General features: G+C 45.4%; 1 protein-coding gene across 1 annotated transcript; it reads right to left on the bottom strand.

Moving 5' to 3' along the window:
* Window positions 1–16,798: 16,798 nt before the first annotated feature.
* On the bottom strand, window positions 16,799–19,259 carry LOC308044879 (protein C19orf12; the record flags this gene model as incomplete). The annotated part of the gene is made up of 2 exons (XM_080351810.1): window positions 19,099–19,259; window positions 16,799–17,064 (listed from the first exon to the last, which is right to left on the bottom strand). Exons 1-2 carry the CDS (start codon window positions 19,256–19,258, stop codon window positions 16,799–16,801), a joined length of 426 nt encoding a protein of 141 aa, XP_080207936.1. The 5' UTR covers window position 19,259.
* Between the last annotated feature and the right edge of the window lie 431 nt (window positions 19,260–19,690).

Consider the following 19,690-nt stretch of genomic DNA (forward strand, 5'->3'; position numbering starts at 1 on the left):
CTGGGTCAGGAGGAGGGAAGGAGAGGGGAAAGGGACAGGTACAGTTAGACAAAGGAGTGAAATAAGGAAGGAGAGGCTTAACCACAGTTGACTCAACTAACTGCAGAGCTCCAGATCTCAAAACCTGGCAGTTCTGACAGACTACCAGCAATGTGATGAACTCAAGCCTATCAGGTAAAAGGATAGCCCAGGGAGGACTTGTTAAAAGTGTTTAAAAAATCTAGGAAAATGCCCCAGATTGAGATCCTATGAAGCACAGCACTTCCACTTCCCTCCCAAGCAGGAGTCCAAGACATTGAATGTTCATTTGTGGGTTCACCTCACATCTATCAGTCTCATGAGTCCAAAGTTAAGGTCATTTATATATTTCCAGGATTGGAGCCTGAGACTTTACAGTTAACTCAAGATCAACTTTAAAGTTCAAATTAAGTTAGAAATAAACTGCATCTATTCAAGTATTCTGTCATAATATAGTGTGGGAGTAAATAAATCGAAAATCAGACAACAGCAATTGTTTTGCAGCAGACACTTCTACAAACTCCGTTATTACTTTTAGTATATTTTTGTATTATGTATTTTATGCTCTGGAAAAGGAACATGGCTGAGAGTACACTGCCAATTGTACAGGCTGCTTCCTTACCATGACCTGTTCCAAACAGTGAATTGCCTGCCAGACTTAGGAGTTTTTAAATTTCAATTCAAAGTAATCGTTCTTACTGCCTTTTGTAAACTGCCACTGTTCCGATGAATTTGTATCACTTGACTGTGTGTGAATAAAGATACAGCCAACAGGAAGAAGCCAAGAAAATACAACAATAAGGCATCTTGTTATTTAACGAGAGCCTTAATCAAGAGCTGGGATGTGTGCTCTGGTTCAGGCCCAGCCAGCCAGCACGAGTTCTGAATCCTCAGCTGTGGGGTGAATGCTCTGGGTTTCTCTTTGCTGCTTAAAGGTAAGCGTGAGTGAAAACATTGCCCAGTCTGATGCTGCCTTTCTATTTATACCATGTTATCACCCAACCGGGTTTTCCCAAGTGTTTTGCAATCCCCTGCAGTAGTCTGTATCAATCGAAACAGTATTTTTCTGGTGGGGGCACAGCTTAGAGCAGGTCAACAAACGTTTTGATCTAAGCAGATGGTTCTGGATTTTAAAGCAATAAGTACACAGAGTTCTGTTTTTCCATCCCTCTCCAAGCTTAGTTCATAACTTTGCACAGCGGCGATTGTTTTTATAATGCCCCCCTCCCACCGGAAGGGTGTACATGCTATGCAAACAGAAAATGACCTTAAAAATAAACAGCCGTTAGAACGGTTCACAAGCCAAAAATAGCCCAGCTGCTAAACCCACATCCATAGCTGACATTCCAGTTCCCCGCTCCGGAGGCAAAGCTCCCATTTTCTTCCTAGTAACTGGCTCCAGAAATGTATTCCAGTTTTGAACCTACTAAACTACTCCTTAATTCTCTTGGAGGTCAGCTTTTCTTTATCTTATGTATCCAAAGGTCCTACTATTATCAGCCCCCAAAGAACTATGAACTGTTGTTATCCACTAATGAAGGACAGGCACGCCTCTAACAAATGTCGTCTTGTTAGGAAAGTTTTTCTTAATCACAGCAGGAAAAAAAAACCCAAAAAACAAAACACCACACAAAACCCAGACAAACAAATTCCACCAAAACCAACCCAGGCTCTTTTTTCTGTCTGTAGTGTGGTTGATGGCCTCTCTAAAAACACACATACCCGCATACCTTTCAGCAATGGGTATGTCCCTGTTCTTTACAGGAGGTGGGTATGGAGAAGAGTCAGAGTGGAAAAGCCACGACACTCTTGTGAATAATGGAGAATAAGGGGGGCTCACATCACATACACACGCTGCTGTTTTGAAACGTGGTGTTTTGGATTCGAGGAGGTGCACATGAGCATTTGCACTTCCAGAGGATTTTTACCTGTGTGTGTTGCGGTGCTTTCTCCCAGAGCCCTCCCCATGGCTCCATGTAGCTCCCAGCCGTGCCGGCAGCGTCAGGGAATCGCGCTGCTGCCGAATGGGGAGATCTGCTGAGCCGGGCAGGAGTTCCAGAAGACATTTCACATGGAAGCCCCAAGTAACCTAGTGATTCTTAAACTGTTAATGCATATGGTGAAAGGAGCCTGCCCAGGAAAACATGGGGAAATTTAAACAAAGCCCCTCTCCCTGTCTCTCCTGTTATTTTATTAGGCAAGCTGGGGAGCTCAGCACTGGGATTAGAGCCCGGGGCTCCTGGCTTCTGGCCTGCTGAACACATGGGTTTTACATCACGGGCTGTGCTGTTATAGTTCAGCCTGGAGTTTTCCAGCATGATTCTGTCTCCAGTGTATTAATGGGGCATTTCCTGATGTTTTGGGTTTCGTTCTTTTCTGATCTAAATGAATTACTTACCAGGGACTCATTCAAGTTTGCAAACCCATGCGACTAGGAAGAGCAGTAGCTTGAATGCTCACTTTGGAAAAACGTCTGCAGGCTGAGGATTTTGTGGGGTCACATCCTTCTCCTGCAAGGCTCCCAGATACGATGCATGGGGATCAGTTGCCACAAGGGCTTCCTTGCTCAGCCCCTGCCTGTAGGTGTCATGGCCCAAAGGCCACAGCACTTAGCAGCCATCCCTGCTGCCCACCAGCCCTGGCACTGCCTGGCCATGGGGGACACTGGTTCAGGAAATCAGATGGCTGAAAACTGCTCCTTCTGCTCCCCTGAGTGGAAACAGGAGCCCAGGCACTTCTAGAAAAATGCAAGTTTTTTGGCTCTCAGAAAAACGGTTACTTTTCAGCTGTGCACACAAGAGCTGGACAACAGTCCCCAAAGCTGTCAGGAGCAAGACTAGTGCACTGAGCATGGAAACCAAAACCTAGATGTCAGTTAGCATCACACCTGCTGAAATTGGTGGGGGTTCTCCAGCAAAGAGATGGGAGCACAGAGTTAAGGGCCATGCGGTGAGGCAACTCTCTCCTCTCCAAAGTTGGGAAGGACAGCACTGCTACAGCAGCCAGTCACAAAAGCAGAAATAAAGGTAATGGGGAGATCTGCCGTAAAGTCTTAAAAAGCCAATTGCAGCATGTGTAATCTGTCAACAAAACTGAACAAACACTGACTTCAGGCTTGGCATAATGACAGGGTGAGGAGTGCCCACTTACCGCTCACTTCCATCTGTCTTCCACGTCACTGGAAAAGTGTTTTGAAGTGATGAGAACAACCACTGCCTGGCACTCCAGACACACATGTACACTGAATTCATTAATGGCAACTTGCACCTGCAGTAAATTTCTCAACCGTAAGCAGTAGCAACATCAGAGTTTAAAGCATCACCATTTAAAGCTCAACTTCCAGAAACCTCACCACACACAGAGAGATGAATCTTTATTTTAGGGGAAAACTGAAATTATCAGAGCAGTTTCACTTGTTTTTACATACAAAAGAAGGCACACCTGCACATTGTTCTACTTACAGACTTGTCACGCAAAAATGAACAACTGTCTGGGCTATTTGCAACATGGCCCTTGGAGCTCACAGTGCCACCTGCAGCCGGTGTCACCCCACAGAGCACCAGCTGAGCAGCCCAGGGCTGCCCCATCCTCACAGAAGTCAATGCTGAAATGACCACCCTAATCCCAAGGACAATACAACGGTGGCAGAATCAAACTCCCCATTTTTAAATTTTTTTTAAAAAAGTAAAATTCATTACACTGCAAAAAGCCTGCTCTGGAAAGTTTTATTCTAAAGGCTTTATATCTGCTCCTAGTTCTTTGGAGAAGTAATCTGTCAGCAATGCTATCAACTTCTGCTGGAGACTGGCATTTTCCATGACAAGAGCAATCAGCTCAGATAAACCACTCCAGTCAAACGGGCAGAGAATAACCATGGCTTCATCACACAGTTTCTTCTTCTTATGAGGAGGCAATTCCAATAAAATCTGAGAGACTGGCTTGAGCTGTCCAGTTTCACCACAGAAGCAGTCATGAAGTACTGCTCCTAGAAAAGAGAGATGTTACTCTTCACCAGTTGAATATTAAAACCTGAAATTCTATCCACAGCCTTCACCAATGTTCCCACCTTTACTAGAAAGCAACGCAGAGTTGCGTATGCCTGTACTTTGACTAGGTTTATGCACAGTGTTCAAAGCTCCAAGAAGGATTTTTAAAGCTTTCTACATCCGCAGCAACCACAAAGGAACTCCTGACACAATCCAAGCTAATAGTGTCCAGCTAGAAATCAGAAACAAAATAATGCTCCTTCTGGCACGGGTCTCTTTAGGATAAGCTCTCCTACTGAATAAAACCACGCTCAAGGAAAACTCGTGACCAACAACTGCCTTATCAGTGCCATTAACCCATCACCTATTACAAGAGATTCCCAGAACGACCCAGCTTTCTGCTTCTGTGCAGCTGCACACCACAGTCTCCCCTTCCCATGAACCCACCCTGCAAAAGGTGTCACAGACACCAAACCCATCAGCTCATGGGCTGGACCCATCCCTGCTCTCATCTGCCAAACCAACAACCCCGCACCACCCACCCCAGCGTGGCAGGAGACGCTCTGGGCAGGAGAGTGTCCCTAGGTGCTCAAGGTGACAGCAGGGACACCCTCTGCAGCTGGTGGCAGTGGCTGCTGCTGAGAAACCCCTGTCCCACTCCTGCAGGGCTGTTCTCTTCCAAGGGGACACCAGCCCGACCGGCAACACAGGGGCATTCCAAAATGAGTTCACAGGGCTGATCCTGCTGCCCAGAGACATGGAAACCATGAGGGAAGGAAGGACTGGTGCTCCCAACAGAGGGGCCTCAGAACTGACTCTGTCCCCAAAATTCCAACCTGCAGCCACTGCTCCAAAAGACTCATTTCTGCACTCACAGAGATGCAGTCTTCCATTAGACAAGATTTCCTTGATTTGCACATATTACTCAGTTGGCAATTTTTCCCATGATACCACAGAAATACTTGAAAGCCTACAATGGCTGAATTTGTCTTCAAGGAGCTTTTATGAGAACATCAATATCTGATTCAGGGGCACTTAATGCAAAAGCCACTACAAGTATTGATGTCCAAGTTCCTCATTTCTTGAGACACAATTTGTTACATGATCGCACTTGTTCCCCCTAAGCAACACATCCACAATCCATTCTTCTCAGAGCAAGGAGTCCTTAGAAAGCACCGTATGCTGCAAGATTATCCAGTGACCACTGCAGACGGAAGGTAATTCATTCTCTGATTGTTGGTGCATGGCGGCAATAAGGACAATCCTGGCTGTCCAGTCCCACACCTGGCCCAGCTCAGAGCCTCTCCCTTCACTCTGCTTGTCCCACACCTGGGGCACTGCTCTACCTCAGCAGGTGGGAACCCGGCTCTACCAGCCAAAAGCAAATGGTTTGTTAACAGCCTGTGCAAAGCATTTCAGAGCTGCCACTCTCTCAATCTCCCACCTCTGCATGGGTTCCCCTCTGCAGCACAGGAGCCAAAGTCACCAAGGCCACTGTCACCCTGGAAAGAAACACTGACATGCCTTCCTGACACACAGCTCATTTCTAAAGAGCCAACATGTGAAATGGCACCTTGTAGAGCCCCCAGTGCTGCACACCCCTTGCCTTCAACCCACTGCTGCTACACAGACTTGCTAGGGAGTTAACCACGTTTCTTTTTCCATAGCAAAATACACTTACCTATAATCACTCCAGGTGGACCTGCCAGCAGACTTTCAATAAATGCTCTTGCTCCTGTACCTGCCAGGAGATGACGTCTATTGACATCAGCTGCCATCGCGTTCTGTTCCGAGAGATGGCAGAACAGCAGAATCAAATAATCAACATCAATGGGCATCTTGGTCAGTCAAATCCTGGAAAAGATATTTCAAATTATGTTTGGATCACTGCAACAGGGACTAAATGTTGCTGCTAAACAGACAGAGTGCAGGAGTCTATGAGACTAAAAGGACAAAGGTACAGTTTATATAGGAAAAAAATACATTATCTTTCATTTCTGGGAAAGACAATCCCACTTGGAAACAGCTGAAGGTTACTGAATCTGAAAATGAAATCACAGGGCAGACCTGAAAAATCTGGTTTTATGACAAATTCAGAAGAATAAGCAAGGACAAGTACCAGCAACGAGACACCTAAGAAAGTTTCTGTCTAATTCTACAGTATATTGGCTGTGACTCAAGCAAATGCCGTGCACATTCAGCATTGCACACAGCTCTGGGAAAAAGGCAAAGCAGAGCCTCACTCTACTGCAACCAGCAGATTCGAGTTGACAAATCTGTCTCGTATTTTCTCCTTGTCTTAAATCTTGCCACGAAACAGTTTTTTGTTTTCACATATCACTTCTTCTCCTCATTTTGTTACGTGCTTAAATACTTACACGCTGATTTCTGAAGACAGAAGGGCACAGATTTCAGAAGGAGTCAGAAGAGAGACCTGGAACTGGGAATCAATGGCGGCCTCTGAAGTCAGGGCATCAGAACCTCAAGGGTGTTTCCTGGGATGCCTTTATGAGCCAGGCAGCCCAGCAAGCTTTCACTCTGCATGGCTTTCTTAGCCCAAAGCTCTTTCGTACGCTCCTCTAAGACTTTGCACACCCTTTGCATCCCTTCCCCACTCCCCAGCGGTATCCAGAGCAAGCCCACTGGTCCAGACTCTGTGTCTGGGGCTACAGAAGTGGGGGAGCCTCCCAAGAACCTTTGCCCAGCACAGCTCAGATGGCAAGAAGGAGCCTCACAGCATTTGCAGGGGTGTCTCCTCTCCAATGAGAGGCTGTTTTTACTGGCTTGGCAGGACCCAGCTGCTCTCCCTGACACACTCCTAACACAGCTGACCTTATGGAATCACTCCAGTGGTACAGAGAGAGGAGTAGTGCTGTGCATTAACCCTGCAAGGGCCTCTGCAGCAGAGCTTTCCGCTGCAGCTCATGCAGGGGAGACACCCCTCAAACCTCAACGGGACAGGCTGGTGTCAGTCACACCCATCCTGTGGCCAGGGGAGGATTTGTCTCACTGGGTATCCTGCTTCAGCCACATATCTCCATTCTGCTACCACCACATACAAGACAGATACAACACCAGCAGGCCGAGCAAGCCTCTGCATCCGTGCTGGGTCCCAACAGGCACTGGGGATGTCACACGCTGCAGCCATCTGTTTGCAAGGGAACAGCCTTAATGATGAGAGGTTCTACATAATCCACTAGTAAAGAGCTGCAATGTTAATCAGAGGAGGATGACAAGTAGCCTGTCATGGTTTGCTATTTCAAGACTTCAGCAGTACCAGTGCTGTTCCTCTAATACAGCTGTCAGAAGTATAAAACGGGGTCTGAAATGCAGCTGGTGTAGCACCCGAGCGAGGGCAGAAATGGTGTGCTGTGTGTGTTTGGGATAACACATGAAAACAGTATTAATGAACCAGAGCCAGAGTTCACCTACCCCAAAATCATGAGAAACAGCATGTAAGAGGCACCTATAGAGCGATCCTTCCCTGGTTTAGTCTCTCGTCAGCCCACGGTGACAAGCTTCTCGAGGCAGCGGTTGATTCTGGACAAGTGTGTTTAATAGTCCTTGCTGCCACCATTCTGCCTAGTTGCTCTCTGAACACATATTTGTTTTGGCACCCAGAGCATGTTTCGCCAACCAGTTCCACGATTCCCAGCTCAGTGGGTGCACCCTGCCTTCTGTGCCGTGGTATTGCTCCTGCTGTTCACCTGTGTGCCGTTCACAGCTGCAACCAAAACTCTCAATTAGTGTCTTTTCCAGGTTGAGCAGTTCTAAAGCAGCCCAGATGCCCTGCCATACCGTCTTATCTTTCTCCGTAATCTTCCTAGCTCTGCAACACGCCTTTTGGTTCAAGAAGGACTAACCAGAGTGGATCAAACAGACTGCACAGACTATTCAAGTTGTGGCTGTGACCTGGATTTATTCAGCAGCCTAACAACATCTACTGCCCTGTTCTTGGTTTTCTTCCCTGTCCCTCCTAACCTTCTTGTTCTCTTCTGACCTGCTGCTGAGCACTGGGCTTGTATTGTCAGAAATCTGTCCACAGTGACCACAAGCTCTTTCCTGAGAGAAAATAGGTCACTCAGAACCCAGCGCTGTGACTGTACAGCCAGCGTTATCCTTCTTCTGGGGGTATTTACCAACACTAACCAACACCTACCGTTCCACTGACCGCTGGCTCATGTCGATGCCGGCAGCTGGCGGCAGGCAGGGCAGTGCTGTGGGCAGGTGGCTTCATGGCCCGGAAAGGCTTTGCAACCCTCAGTTACAATCAAGCATCATCTCTCTTCCTTGATATGTCAGCAAAGCATGTGAACACAGTGCAAACTTGGTTTCCTTTGAGACCGATACACACCAGTATGGTATTGTACGTACAACATGGCACCAGCAGCACAGGAACTGGGGCTCTTCAGTCAAGCACAGCAATGCTGGGGTTTAAGGCGGTGGCACTGGGACCACATCCTCTGGGCAGAGTTAGGAGATGGAGGAGGCCATATGCATGGGTGGGATGTGAGCTGCTGCAAAACACTGGAGCCACTTTGTTAAAAAACACTTGGCATCATGCTGCTTTGCATGAATGTTGAAGGTTCCCAAAGATGCGCCAGGGCTAAACAAAAGACATGGGGCAGCTTTGAAGCTGGCTCAGCTGTTGGAGTGTGAGCAGCCTATAGTTGGTTAATTGAATTCCTGTTTGCTATCTGAAGGCACCATCCAATTTTGGTTTATTGCATAACAATACAGTAAATTACGCACAGTAGAAATACATACCTTTGTCACAAGGCTGTGTGGCAGCCTCATTATTTATTATAAGCAGAGCACTTTGAAGACATAAAGTGCTACAAGAGCGCTCCTTATTATCCTCATGGCTACTTATCATTAGTGGCACGATGTGAAGGCTCAGCTTCGCCCTGTACTCACGGGGATGTGCTGCTGCCATTGTCAGCAGCCCCAGTCACACAGGGCCGGGCTGGGGACGTGAAAGCCTGAAATTAGGATTAGACTCAAGAGCAGCGTAGGTTCCTGCAGGGTTAAACTTCACAGACAGCAGAAAGCCTCAAGTATGCAGGCGGCTGCCAGACAATGGGAGGCTGTTCGCTGTGGTTATGGAACAAATATTTTTATACACAGATTCCTGGAGAGAATGGCTGGGAAAAAGCAAGCAAGCCCCTTTTATGGAAATCAACAAAAATCAGATCCAAGAGCCTGCCTTGCCAGCACCCTAGTTAGCATTTTATCACTGACTTTTTGCCTGCACAAGCAATTAATAAACTGCAGTTGGGTCAAAAGTCTGTTATGTGAACTTTAGCTTGTGGACAGGCACAGAGAGTCGGGGCTGATGGCACCTCTGTCCCTGCTCCGCCATCTCTCTCACCAGGAAACTTCCCATCTCTGTGTTCATTCAGGCGCCAATTCTGACTCAACTGGGTGATTCTCCGATTGTTTTGTCATAACATCTCAACACAAGGAGCTGCTCAGGGAGCTGCAGTGAGGTGCGGTAAAAATAAGACCTTCCAAGCTTTTGTTTTGTTAGATCAATTTTAACTCCAAATTACAAAGATTATTCATAATATCTTATTGACTAATACAAAAATAACAAAGCCTTCAAACTGTCATCACATTATATGTACAAGGGAATATCCAAGTGTGCTCTACTCCAAAGCAGCATGTCAGAGCACAGGAAAGATTTACTTTCACCCTAAATAACTCCTGCCCACTGAGGCAGAGCAGGAAATAAGGAATACCGAACATTTACATCCTGGTAGACACTCCTGTGCAGAGTCTAATTAGTTAAGGTCAAACACCAGTGTAAATATTTCATTCCCCTGCAACAAAGAAAGTAGCTACTTTACACAACCTAGCAGTTCCCTCTTCATCCCGATTGCTGTGAACCTCTACTAACATTCATTACATTCCTTCTTCTTCAATGCTCATGTCCCGACCGCAGGGTCTGAGCATGGTTAGCTGCATAATAGTCCTATTACATTTGTGTAACACACCATTTCCTATGGAGAGATTGCAAAGTGTTTAACAAAAAAGGCATTCAGGAACGAGATGGGAAGTTACTCAAGGTCACCCAGCAAACAGGCAGAAGAGCCAGCGAGGGTGATATGGGCAAAATGAGCTTTCCACCAAGCCACGCTGCTGTACCTGCTGACAGCTGAAGCCTTGTCTTTGTTGGAAGATCAGCAGTGACACTAGATGAAACTGCACCATTTTGAGGGAATTGCAAAGGTACAGATGTTCGAACGCAGCGTCTTCACCAAATGTTGAAAGTCGTAACGTTCATGTTTGCTTAAATCCTTCCTGCTGAACAGTCATCCAAAGAAACTAATGCCTTCATTTTTGCAGACTTCAGAATGATTTTATATATTTACCTCTTAGGCTCTTCTGGAATTCATAAATCACACTTAATGAGAAGTATTAGCACACGCTTACTGCAATTACATGATGAATGTTTGATTTCTGGCTTACAGCCTGAAAAATACATAGATTTCTGTGATCTCTAGAAAGGTAAAGATGAAACCTCATGTTTTAATTAGGGGCTAATAGCTTTAGTTCACTACAATGCAAAGGCCTTTGGTTTCTTAAAAGCTTTCCAACTCAGCTGAAAGTCTGCCATTCAATTAGTCTGGAGTTATACATCAGCTAGTCAAGCAATGACAGCCTTTCTAAGAAGGTAGTGCTTTCTTCACAAGAGCTTTTACTCTGGGGAAAATAATGCATTTCTTTTACATCCTCTGGCTGCACCAGTGCTGCTAAACTGCTGCTGGAGACCAACCTCAGCAGGTCCTACCACTGCAGCTACGCAGGATTGAACCCTTGAGTCTGCCTGTGTTTCACTGGCGAGTGCTACCGGAGCTGCTGCAACACTGCGAGGAGAAAAGGGAAAAATGTAATTTCCACATGAATCTGCATAGTCTTTAACAGAAATACTAAGATTAGTATAAATGCTGTGTGACCGGAGATATGTGCATGTGAAAGCACCATAACAACAATTAAAAGAGAGGCCTGTATGGACAGTGAGGGATGCCATTTCATCAAGCAGAGGAATGTGTTGCTGCCATCAAGCCCCACACTACTGAAATCGCAGCACAGACAGTGGGACAGAGGCAGAGGTTGCAGCAAATCACATATGCCAGTCCTCCTTTTGATAGCCCAGCAGGCCAACAGGAAGACAACAGCAACAGGCTATAAAAGATATCCTTAAGGGTATAAAGGATTTGTCCAAAAGCTTAGTTCATCATTGACAATCAAGAAGAACTCAGGAGAGAAAGTGAGGATTTGATTTGTCCTCTGCGTTGTGCACAAGCAACACCAGTCAGACCATATGGACAGGTATATGAGAGTATGGCTGTGTAAAATCAATTTGCTTAGTGGCTTTGAATAATACAACCTTCTTCCCCTACTATAAGTACTTCCAGTTAGTTTTGTAACACTAATTTCCTGTAAACCAACCAAAAGGGAAAAAATACATGCTAACCACCATCAGGCTGCAGTCATCAAATTGCTGTCATCTGAACAAAACACGGATGCTCTCCGTAGCTTTTTGTTGTGCAGGTCAAAGAGAATTTCACTTCTAAAGAAGAGCTATTCTGGCCCAGCCAAGTCCTTTGCAGCACAAGCCATCCTCCCAAAAGAAGAGGTGAGTGTTACTGGTGTGACTGGGAGCAGCCATTCCATCCCACCCCACCCATGTCCCACACACATACGGCAGAAGCTATAAATCGTGACCTGTAAGAGAGGAAAGCAGTTCTGCCGGGGCATAGCGGCCTGTGACCAGGCTACTGTGGACCGTACAACACACCGCACCACTGGTATCATCTTAAACAATACAGTGAGAAATAATAAAATAATAATAACAAACTGCTGGTAGTATCACACCCCACCGCTACCCTCAGTCAGCAGCCGTCACCTGCACAGCCCACCATTGCTGGCTGGTGGTGTCATTGCCACCTCGCACAAAAGCAGCTGAAGGGGAAAGGTGAGTGACTGCCCAAAATCATCCAGCAAACCATGGCTGCAGCAGACCGGTCAGCTTCCTTCAACAAAGTGCCCCGAGTCTGGCAGCAAAGCACCTCTGCAGCCCATCCTGCTCCCCAGAGCCCCGGGCAGGGAGCAGCCCCAGCCACCAGCTCCCCCCAGCAAGGACAGACCCTGCCCAGAGGGTTGCACAGCCGCCTCCTGCCAGCAGCCCACGCAGCCCTCTTGGAGAGATGGAGGCTGTTGGGGAACATTCTTTTCCAGCAAAGCCCTCTGTAGGTGGGAGGAGAGAGGTTGTCCTTAGAAGAACTGCCCATGTAATGCTAATCCATGCTACTTTTCATAGTTTAGTAAGAAGTGAGAATTGATGTTACACACACAATGTAAATGGGTTGAGCCAAGAGCCACCAGACCGTCTTCATGAGGGCATGTACTCACCCTGCCGAATCTCAGCTCTGAGGTTCAAAGCAGCTCCCTGCCTGAGCCCCGTTTTGGCAGATTACTGCCACCGGTGAGGTTCTCACTGCCTGCTGTAAACATTAGCCAGTTAACGGGAACTCAGAATTATCTGCTTTTACAGTTCTTTGTGCTCTCTGGAACTGCTAGATGTACAAGAGATGATCCAGTCTCACCCAAATCACTCCAAATCAGGAGCAAATCTGGATGTTACGGTGGGCAAGACAGCAAGAAGTGCTGTGGTGTGGATGTGCCTTGCGCCAATCATTTCTTCAAAGCAATCTGCAAAAAGGAATAATTTCAGGGAACCCTCTTCCACAGCAGAAGGATTTCACCAAAACCCTGTAAAACCTCCAGCTAGTGAGCACTATAGCAACTAATTAGCCAGTGTCAGAGGCGCTGTGGTGGCCACCATGGTGCACTACCCGAGCACCAGCTCCCTGCCCTCAGCTCAGGATCTCCATTCCAGTTCCCGTGCTCCCCCAGAGCACTGAGCCCAGGAGCCTCCATCATGCCGTTGGGAATAGGACCTTTAGGAGGACTGTGCTGTGACAGTGACCAGCAAAAGACCGGAATTTCACAGCCCAATGCTCCTCGGTCCTGCAGGGTCCATGGGAGCAGCGGTTACACACGGGCCATTTGTACACGAGACATGATGTCCTGGTTTTGTTAAAAACAAGTTTCTCTTTCAGTGAATTTTGCCTGTCAGCTAAAGCCTTCATATTAACTGCATTTTCCTGGAGACCCCAGACACATGTTTTGATAAACCTAGCAATGGAATGCAAACTTATTGATAAGCATGGATGGACATCTTGCGAGAGGGGCAACGAGAAACCGGTGACCAAGAAACTGACCAACTGCGTATAACATTCCATTCACGTGAATACTTCATATAAAAGTGGGAGATCACGAGGATCTCGGCCTTTTTGCCTTTTACCTTCTGCTTATGGCTGACATTAGGAGAGGACCTTGCTAGTCGTCCCTGCGAACTGAGGCCTAGAGAGAGACTGAATCCAGCTCCGGTTGCCTGCAGAGTCCAGTCCAGGACTTCGGGTGCCGGCTTTGCAGTTGCTGAGACTTTCAAGATTGGTTTTGCATATTTTGTATTATTTTGTCTATTCTTATTAGTAGCATTAGTAAAACATCTTTACTTTTTTCCAACTCTCTTCTCTCTGTCCTTCTTTCCCTCCCAATCACCTGTGCTGAGTGGGAAGGGGGGAGAGGGAGGGGCAAAAGGGGGAAGTGGGGGGGAGAGGGGGTTAACAATACATCTGCCAGGGTTTTATTGTCACCCCGCAATCTTAACCCTCGACACATGAGCACCGCTCCAAAGGCAGATAGAGCTGTTAGGGGTGCAGACTTGAAGGTGACAAAACCAAACAAAGAAATGCAAACTCCCCAAAACCAAGCAATTATTCTTTCCTCGCTTGCCAATCCGCCTCTGATCAGTCTTTGCAAACTGGCGGCTGCTCAGCTCACAAAATCCACTTGTCCTTCTGTAATCATGAGGGTAAAACCGCCTTCCTCTGCCTGATTGTGTATTTTCTCACTATAATTAAATGTGACATGCAGCTGCAGTAAATATTTGTGCATAGCTCACATATGATAATCATCAAAAACCGACTTCACCAGGGAATGTGCTTGAATTCTAGTCCAGTCTGTAGCTAGGCTGATATCTCTAAAGTAATACAAATTCATTAAAGCCAGAAATGTAACAGTCCACTAGCAAAAAAATAGCTTACCTTTACTTTTAACAGGAAAAGATAACTGCTATCCATATAGCAAGGCTGTCTTGATAACCTGAATTTAAGAAATAATCTGATTGCCACTAGGTGGCACATCTCAATTAGTAATCTGTGCTTGAATTCGTGATTGCCTTTTTTTTTTTTTTAAATATTCCCTATCTTTGCTAACATAACACTTTGTAATCGTGCTTGCTTTCTATTTTTAAATCAGACAGCTCTAAGAAAAAAAATTAACTAAAAATACACCATCTGCCAGTGAAAATCAAGCTTGATTCTGTCACGTCTAAACCCAAACCAGGTTAATAATCAGAATCACAGATGGTTTCTTTATATGAATATGTACATCTCCCCGCAGTGACTTTCTCAGCTGCTTCCCAAACCGCTGGCACGGCATCACCTCGTTTCCTAGGCGACAGCTGCACCTCGCACTCAGCCTGGACGTTACAGGGCTGGGATGCATTTGAGAAGGTTCCATCGCTGCCTGCGGCGGGTCCCGCACCGCCCGGGATGCAGCGGTGGGCAGGCATCTCGCCCAAAGAACAGCAACACATGGGTACTGATCCATTCTCATGCAGCTGCTCTTTTCCTTAAATGATCAACTCTGCTGCAGGATTCTTTTAACTTGTCCGAATCCCCACAACAGGCTACACACCGGATATCGTTGTGACCTTGATACGATAGCACAGGGCTGTAGTCAGAGCAATAAAGGCAGAATTTGATCTTTCTGCAGCACTCAACAGTAAGGACTGACAGATACCACTGAAATACAAACAACGAAATCACTGAAACGTGTTGCAGACCAAACTGCAAACCTATTGCTACCACTTTGAAAACAGGTACCTGCCATCTTCTACGAAGTTCGATGAGAACCAAACCTGTTAAACGATACAGAGAATACATAGAACTCAATTCACTTCTTCCTGGTTCTACTTCAGTCATCTGAAAACCTATGGAACTTAAAGTTCACTGATGTCTGAAGCCACCTTGAAACCTGCTAATGATCTGTTTAAATACTGGATGCTGTTATAAATAAATTGAAACCACCATCTTTCCCATGGCCTGCTTTGCAATCAGATGCCAACTTCTTTCAAGTCTGCGTTTGAAGAGCCGATGAGAAGGTGCCAGGCTCCATCCCACTCTGTCATTCAATCACCTGCTGTTGTTAGCAGTGGATCACTTTGCAAAGAGTGCGTTTAACTAGTGAAATAACCAGAAAATTGCAACTAAAAGTAACAGGCTACCTAAAAATATTTAGATGGATATACAGACTGTGTAAAGTTGTAAAAAGCCAATTGCAGCGTGTGTGATCTGTCAACAAAACTGAACAAACACTGACTTCAGGCTTGGCATTATGACACTTTGACAGGGTGAGGAGTGCCCACTTACCGCTCACTTCCATCTGTCTTCCACGTCACTGGAAAAGTGTTTTGAAGTGATGAGAACAACCACTGCCTGGCACTCCAGGCACACATGTACACTGAATTCATTAATGGCAACTTGCACCTGCGGAAGTAAATTGCTCAACTGCATGTAACAGCAATATTCACCATTTAAAGCTCAACTTCCAGAAACCTCATCACACATAGAGAGATGAATCTTTATTTTAGGGGAAAACTGGAATTACCAGAGCAGTTTCACTACATACAAAAGAAGGCACGCCTGCAAATAGTTCTACTTACAGACTTGTCTTACAATAACGAACAACTGGCTGGGCTATTTGGCAACATGGCCCTTGGAGCTCACGGTGCCACCTGCAGCCGGTGTCACCCCACACCAGCTGAGCAGCCCAGGGCTGCCCCCTCCTCACATTTCAGCACCAGATCTTAGTTCATCTGCCCTACAGCAAAACACAGGCCTCTATGATGCTTCTTATCAATATGTTAATGAAAACAGACTGCCAGCTGTTTGGATTCAGTCAAGAAGCCAATGCTGAAATGACCACCCTAATTCTAGGAACAGCACAACAGGGGCAGAATCAGCTCCCCATTTTAAACTTTTTTAAAAGAGTATTCTTGCCATGCTTTCCCATTCTAGGACACCATGAGCTACTACTCATGCACAGGTTGGTTACCTGTTGCTTTATGTCCTCCTTAGGCATCGGCTTCACTTATTACAGAAAGGAATAAATAACTCAAGAGTTACAATAAAAATGTGACAATAAGTAAGTAAGGATTGAGATCTTTGAGTTCACAGTAAAATAATCTACTTAAAACTTTCTTTTGAAGGACTGAAGCAGACAGTAGGTAAAATTCTTCCAAGTGCCCTGGCTGCTTTGGCACCTACGTGTCTTTCACAGAATAAACTTAAAGCACTTTCACAAACAGGATGAAATCTCCTAAACAAAGCACAATGACTTTGAAAATTGTAACCAGTGATACATTAGTGTAAGAGAAGCGTAATTCCCTTCAGTGACTTTGAATTCATTCCTACTACAGTGTCAGTATGATGCAGTCATCTAATACTATCCTTACAAAACAAATACTCAACCCCAAAACACTACTTACACCTACCTACATTCATAATTAGTATTGATAACTAATAATTGCTATGTTGAAGAAACACAACTGTCAGAGTAAAATTCTTTACACTGTAAAAAGCCTGCTCTAGAAAGGTTTATTCTCTATACTGTATCTCTGCTCTTAGTTCTTTGGTTAAATAATTCATCAGCACTCCTAACAACTTCTGCTGGAGACTGGCATTTCCCATGACAAGAGCAGTCAGCTGAACAATATCAGTCCAGTCTAAGTTCCGGAGAATAACAGCGGCTTCATCATAGAGTTTCTGCTGCTCAGCAGGAGGCAATTCTGATAAGATCTGAGGGACCGGCCTGAACTGTCCACTAGTCATCCAGGCGCCACACAATCCACCAAGTGCTCCTCCTAGAAAAGAGAGAGAGATGTTAATCTTTACCTGTTAATGTTAAAACCTAAAATTCTATCCACGGCCTTCATGAACAACGTTCCCAGTGTGATGAGAAATCAATGCAGAGCTGTGCATGCCTCTAACTAGGTTTATGCACCGTGTTGAAAGCACCAAGAAGGATCCACAGCAATCAGAAAGGAACTCTTGACATAATCCAAGCTAATAGCTTCATGCTAGACACTGGAAACAGAATAACGCACCTTAGGGCACTGGTCTCTTTAGTGTAAGTTCCACTACTAAATAAAACCACACCCAAGGAAGGGAAGGGGCCTCAGAACTGACTCTGTCTCCAAAATTCCAACCTGCAGCCACTGCTTCAAAAGACTCATTTCTGCACTCAGAGGGATGCAGACTTCCATTAGACAAGAATTCCTTAATTTGCACACTTTACTCAGTTGACAATTTTTTCCATGATACCACAGAAATACTTGAAAGCCCAGGATGGCTGAATTCATCTTCAAGGAGCTTTTATGAGAACATCAATATCTGATTCAGGGACACTTAATGCAAAAGCCACTACAAGTATCGATGTCCAAGTTGCTTGTCTGTTGAGACAAGATTTGTTACATGATTGCACTTGTTCCCCCTAAGCAACACATCCACAATCCATTCTTCTCAGACAAGCAGTCCCTAGAAAGCACCATACACTGCAAGACTATCCAGTGACCACTGCAGATGGAAGATAATTCATTCTCTGATTGTCGATGCATGGCAGCAATAAGGACAATCCCAGCTGTCCAGTCCCACACCTGGCCCAGCTCTTTGTGTCAGTGGAAGTGCACTTGATTGCAAATTCACCTGGAACTGCCCTGAAACCTACTGAAGACCCAGGGTCATTTACCTTTGTCACATGAAAAGTTAAATCAGGGTCTTCTGGTTCGGTTGCACTCTGATTGGGACGCAGTTTTTGGTAGACTTAGTATTTCTTATTCTATATACTTATTAGTGTATACTTTTGGTATACAGTAGTAGGTATACTTGTTCCAGTGCCTTCACCAGGTGCTGAAGAACACTGAGCTTGACTGGGAGACATTAGGAAAGCTTAAACAAACAAACAAAACAAGAAAACACATCCAAGACTAACTTCAGTGTTTCTCTTCACCTTGCTTAAGAATGAGGCCATTTACATTTTTACTTTTACTTCTAATTTACAGCTTATAAACTTCTTACAAATGTTTAATTTCACCACTTTGTTCCTGACAACTTCAGGCATATGTTTGTCAAAAATATTATTTTTGGCTGTTGGTTAACTCTGAACTTGTACAAGAAGTAAATACTCAGCTCCATTTTGCATTTATGGTTACCACTCCTCATATATTATTTGGGCATTGTTTGTAATCCATCTTGCTAACCCTCACACAGGCATACTGCAATTCACTCCTATACCAGTGAGCCTCTGAAATCGCTGGAACTGCTCACATGAGCAAGGAGCATTCAAGGATCAAGGCCCACACAAATTCAGTGAGAAGACAGCTTTCAAACCACACAACTCTTAACTCAAGAGCTACAGAGAAGAGACAACTCTTAACTATTAGTCTCTAGCCTTCCTGTAATTTTCCATACAAGTGAAAAAGCTAAGTGATGGGGAATAATGAATTCCAGAAGAAAAAACCAAGTTCACCAAGAAGTGGATAGCAAGTACTTCTAAAATAGAGAAATAAGTATTATTTTTAATAAAATCATGAGGAAGATGATCTTCTCCCTTGCTAAGGCTGACTAAGAACGCTCATTCACCCTCACTTTACACACAGAATCCCACAGAATGTTAGGGATTGGAAGGGACCTCAAAAGATCATCTAGTCACTAGTTACCCTAGAAGGAAACACTGACACACCTTCCCGACAGACACCTCATTTCTAAAGAGCCAATATGTGAAATGGCACCCTGTAGAACCCCCAGCGCTGCACACCCCTTGCCTTCAACCCACTGCTGCTACACAGACTTGCTAGGGAGTTAACCACACTTCTTGTTCTAAAGCAAAACACACTTACCTACAGCAATTCCAGGTGGACCTCCCATCAGACCCCCTATAAATGCTCCTGCACCCGCCAGCAGTGCTCCTGAGCCAGAGTGTTTGACTGCAGCTTTCATCCCCTTCTGCTCCGAGAGATGGCAGAACAGTTGCATCACATTGTCAACATTGAGGGGCATCTTGGCGAGATCCTGGAAAAAGATGTTCTAAGTTATCTTTGGATCTCTGCAACAGGAACTAAATGTTGCTGCTAAACGAATAGAGTTCAGGAGTCTATGAGACTAAAAGGACAAAGGTACAGTCAATACAGGAAAAAAATACTTTTGCTTTCTCTTTCATTTCTGGGAAAGCCAAACCTACTAAGAAACTGCTGAAGGTTACTGAATCTGCACGTGAAACAACAGGGTAGACCAGAATAATCTGTTTTTATGACAAATTCAGAAGACTAAATAAGGTCAAGTGTGGCAGATGGCCGCCCCACTGGCACCCAAAAGCAACGGCAACCTCCAGGTTGATGGAGCACCATGGTCATGCCCACACCCCCTGGTTGACAGAAAGGGCCTTTGGCCAACGTTACACTTGTTTGAAAGACTTCTACAGTGCACTGCCTT

This window comes from Nesoenas mayeri (assembly GCF_963082525.1).
Source record: "Nesoenas mayeri genome assembly, chromosome: 12".
NCBI lineage: Eukaryota > Metazoa > Chordata > Aves > Columbiformes > Columbidae > Nesoenas > Nesoenas mayeri.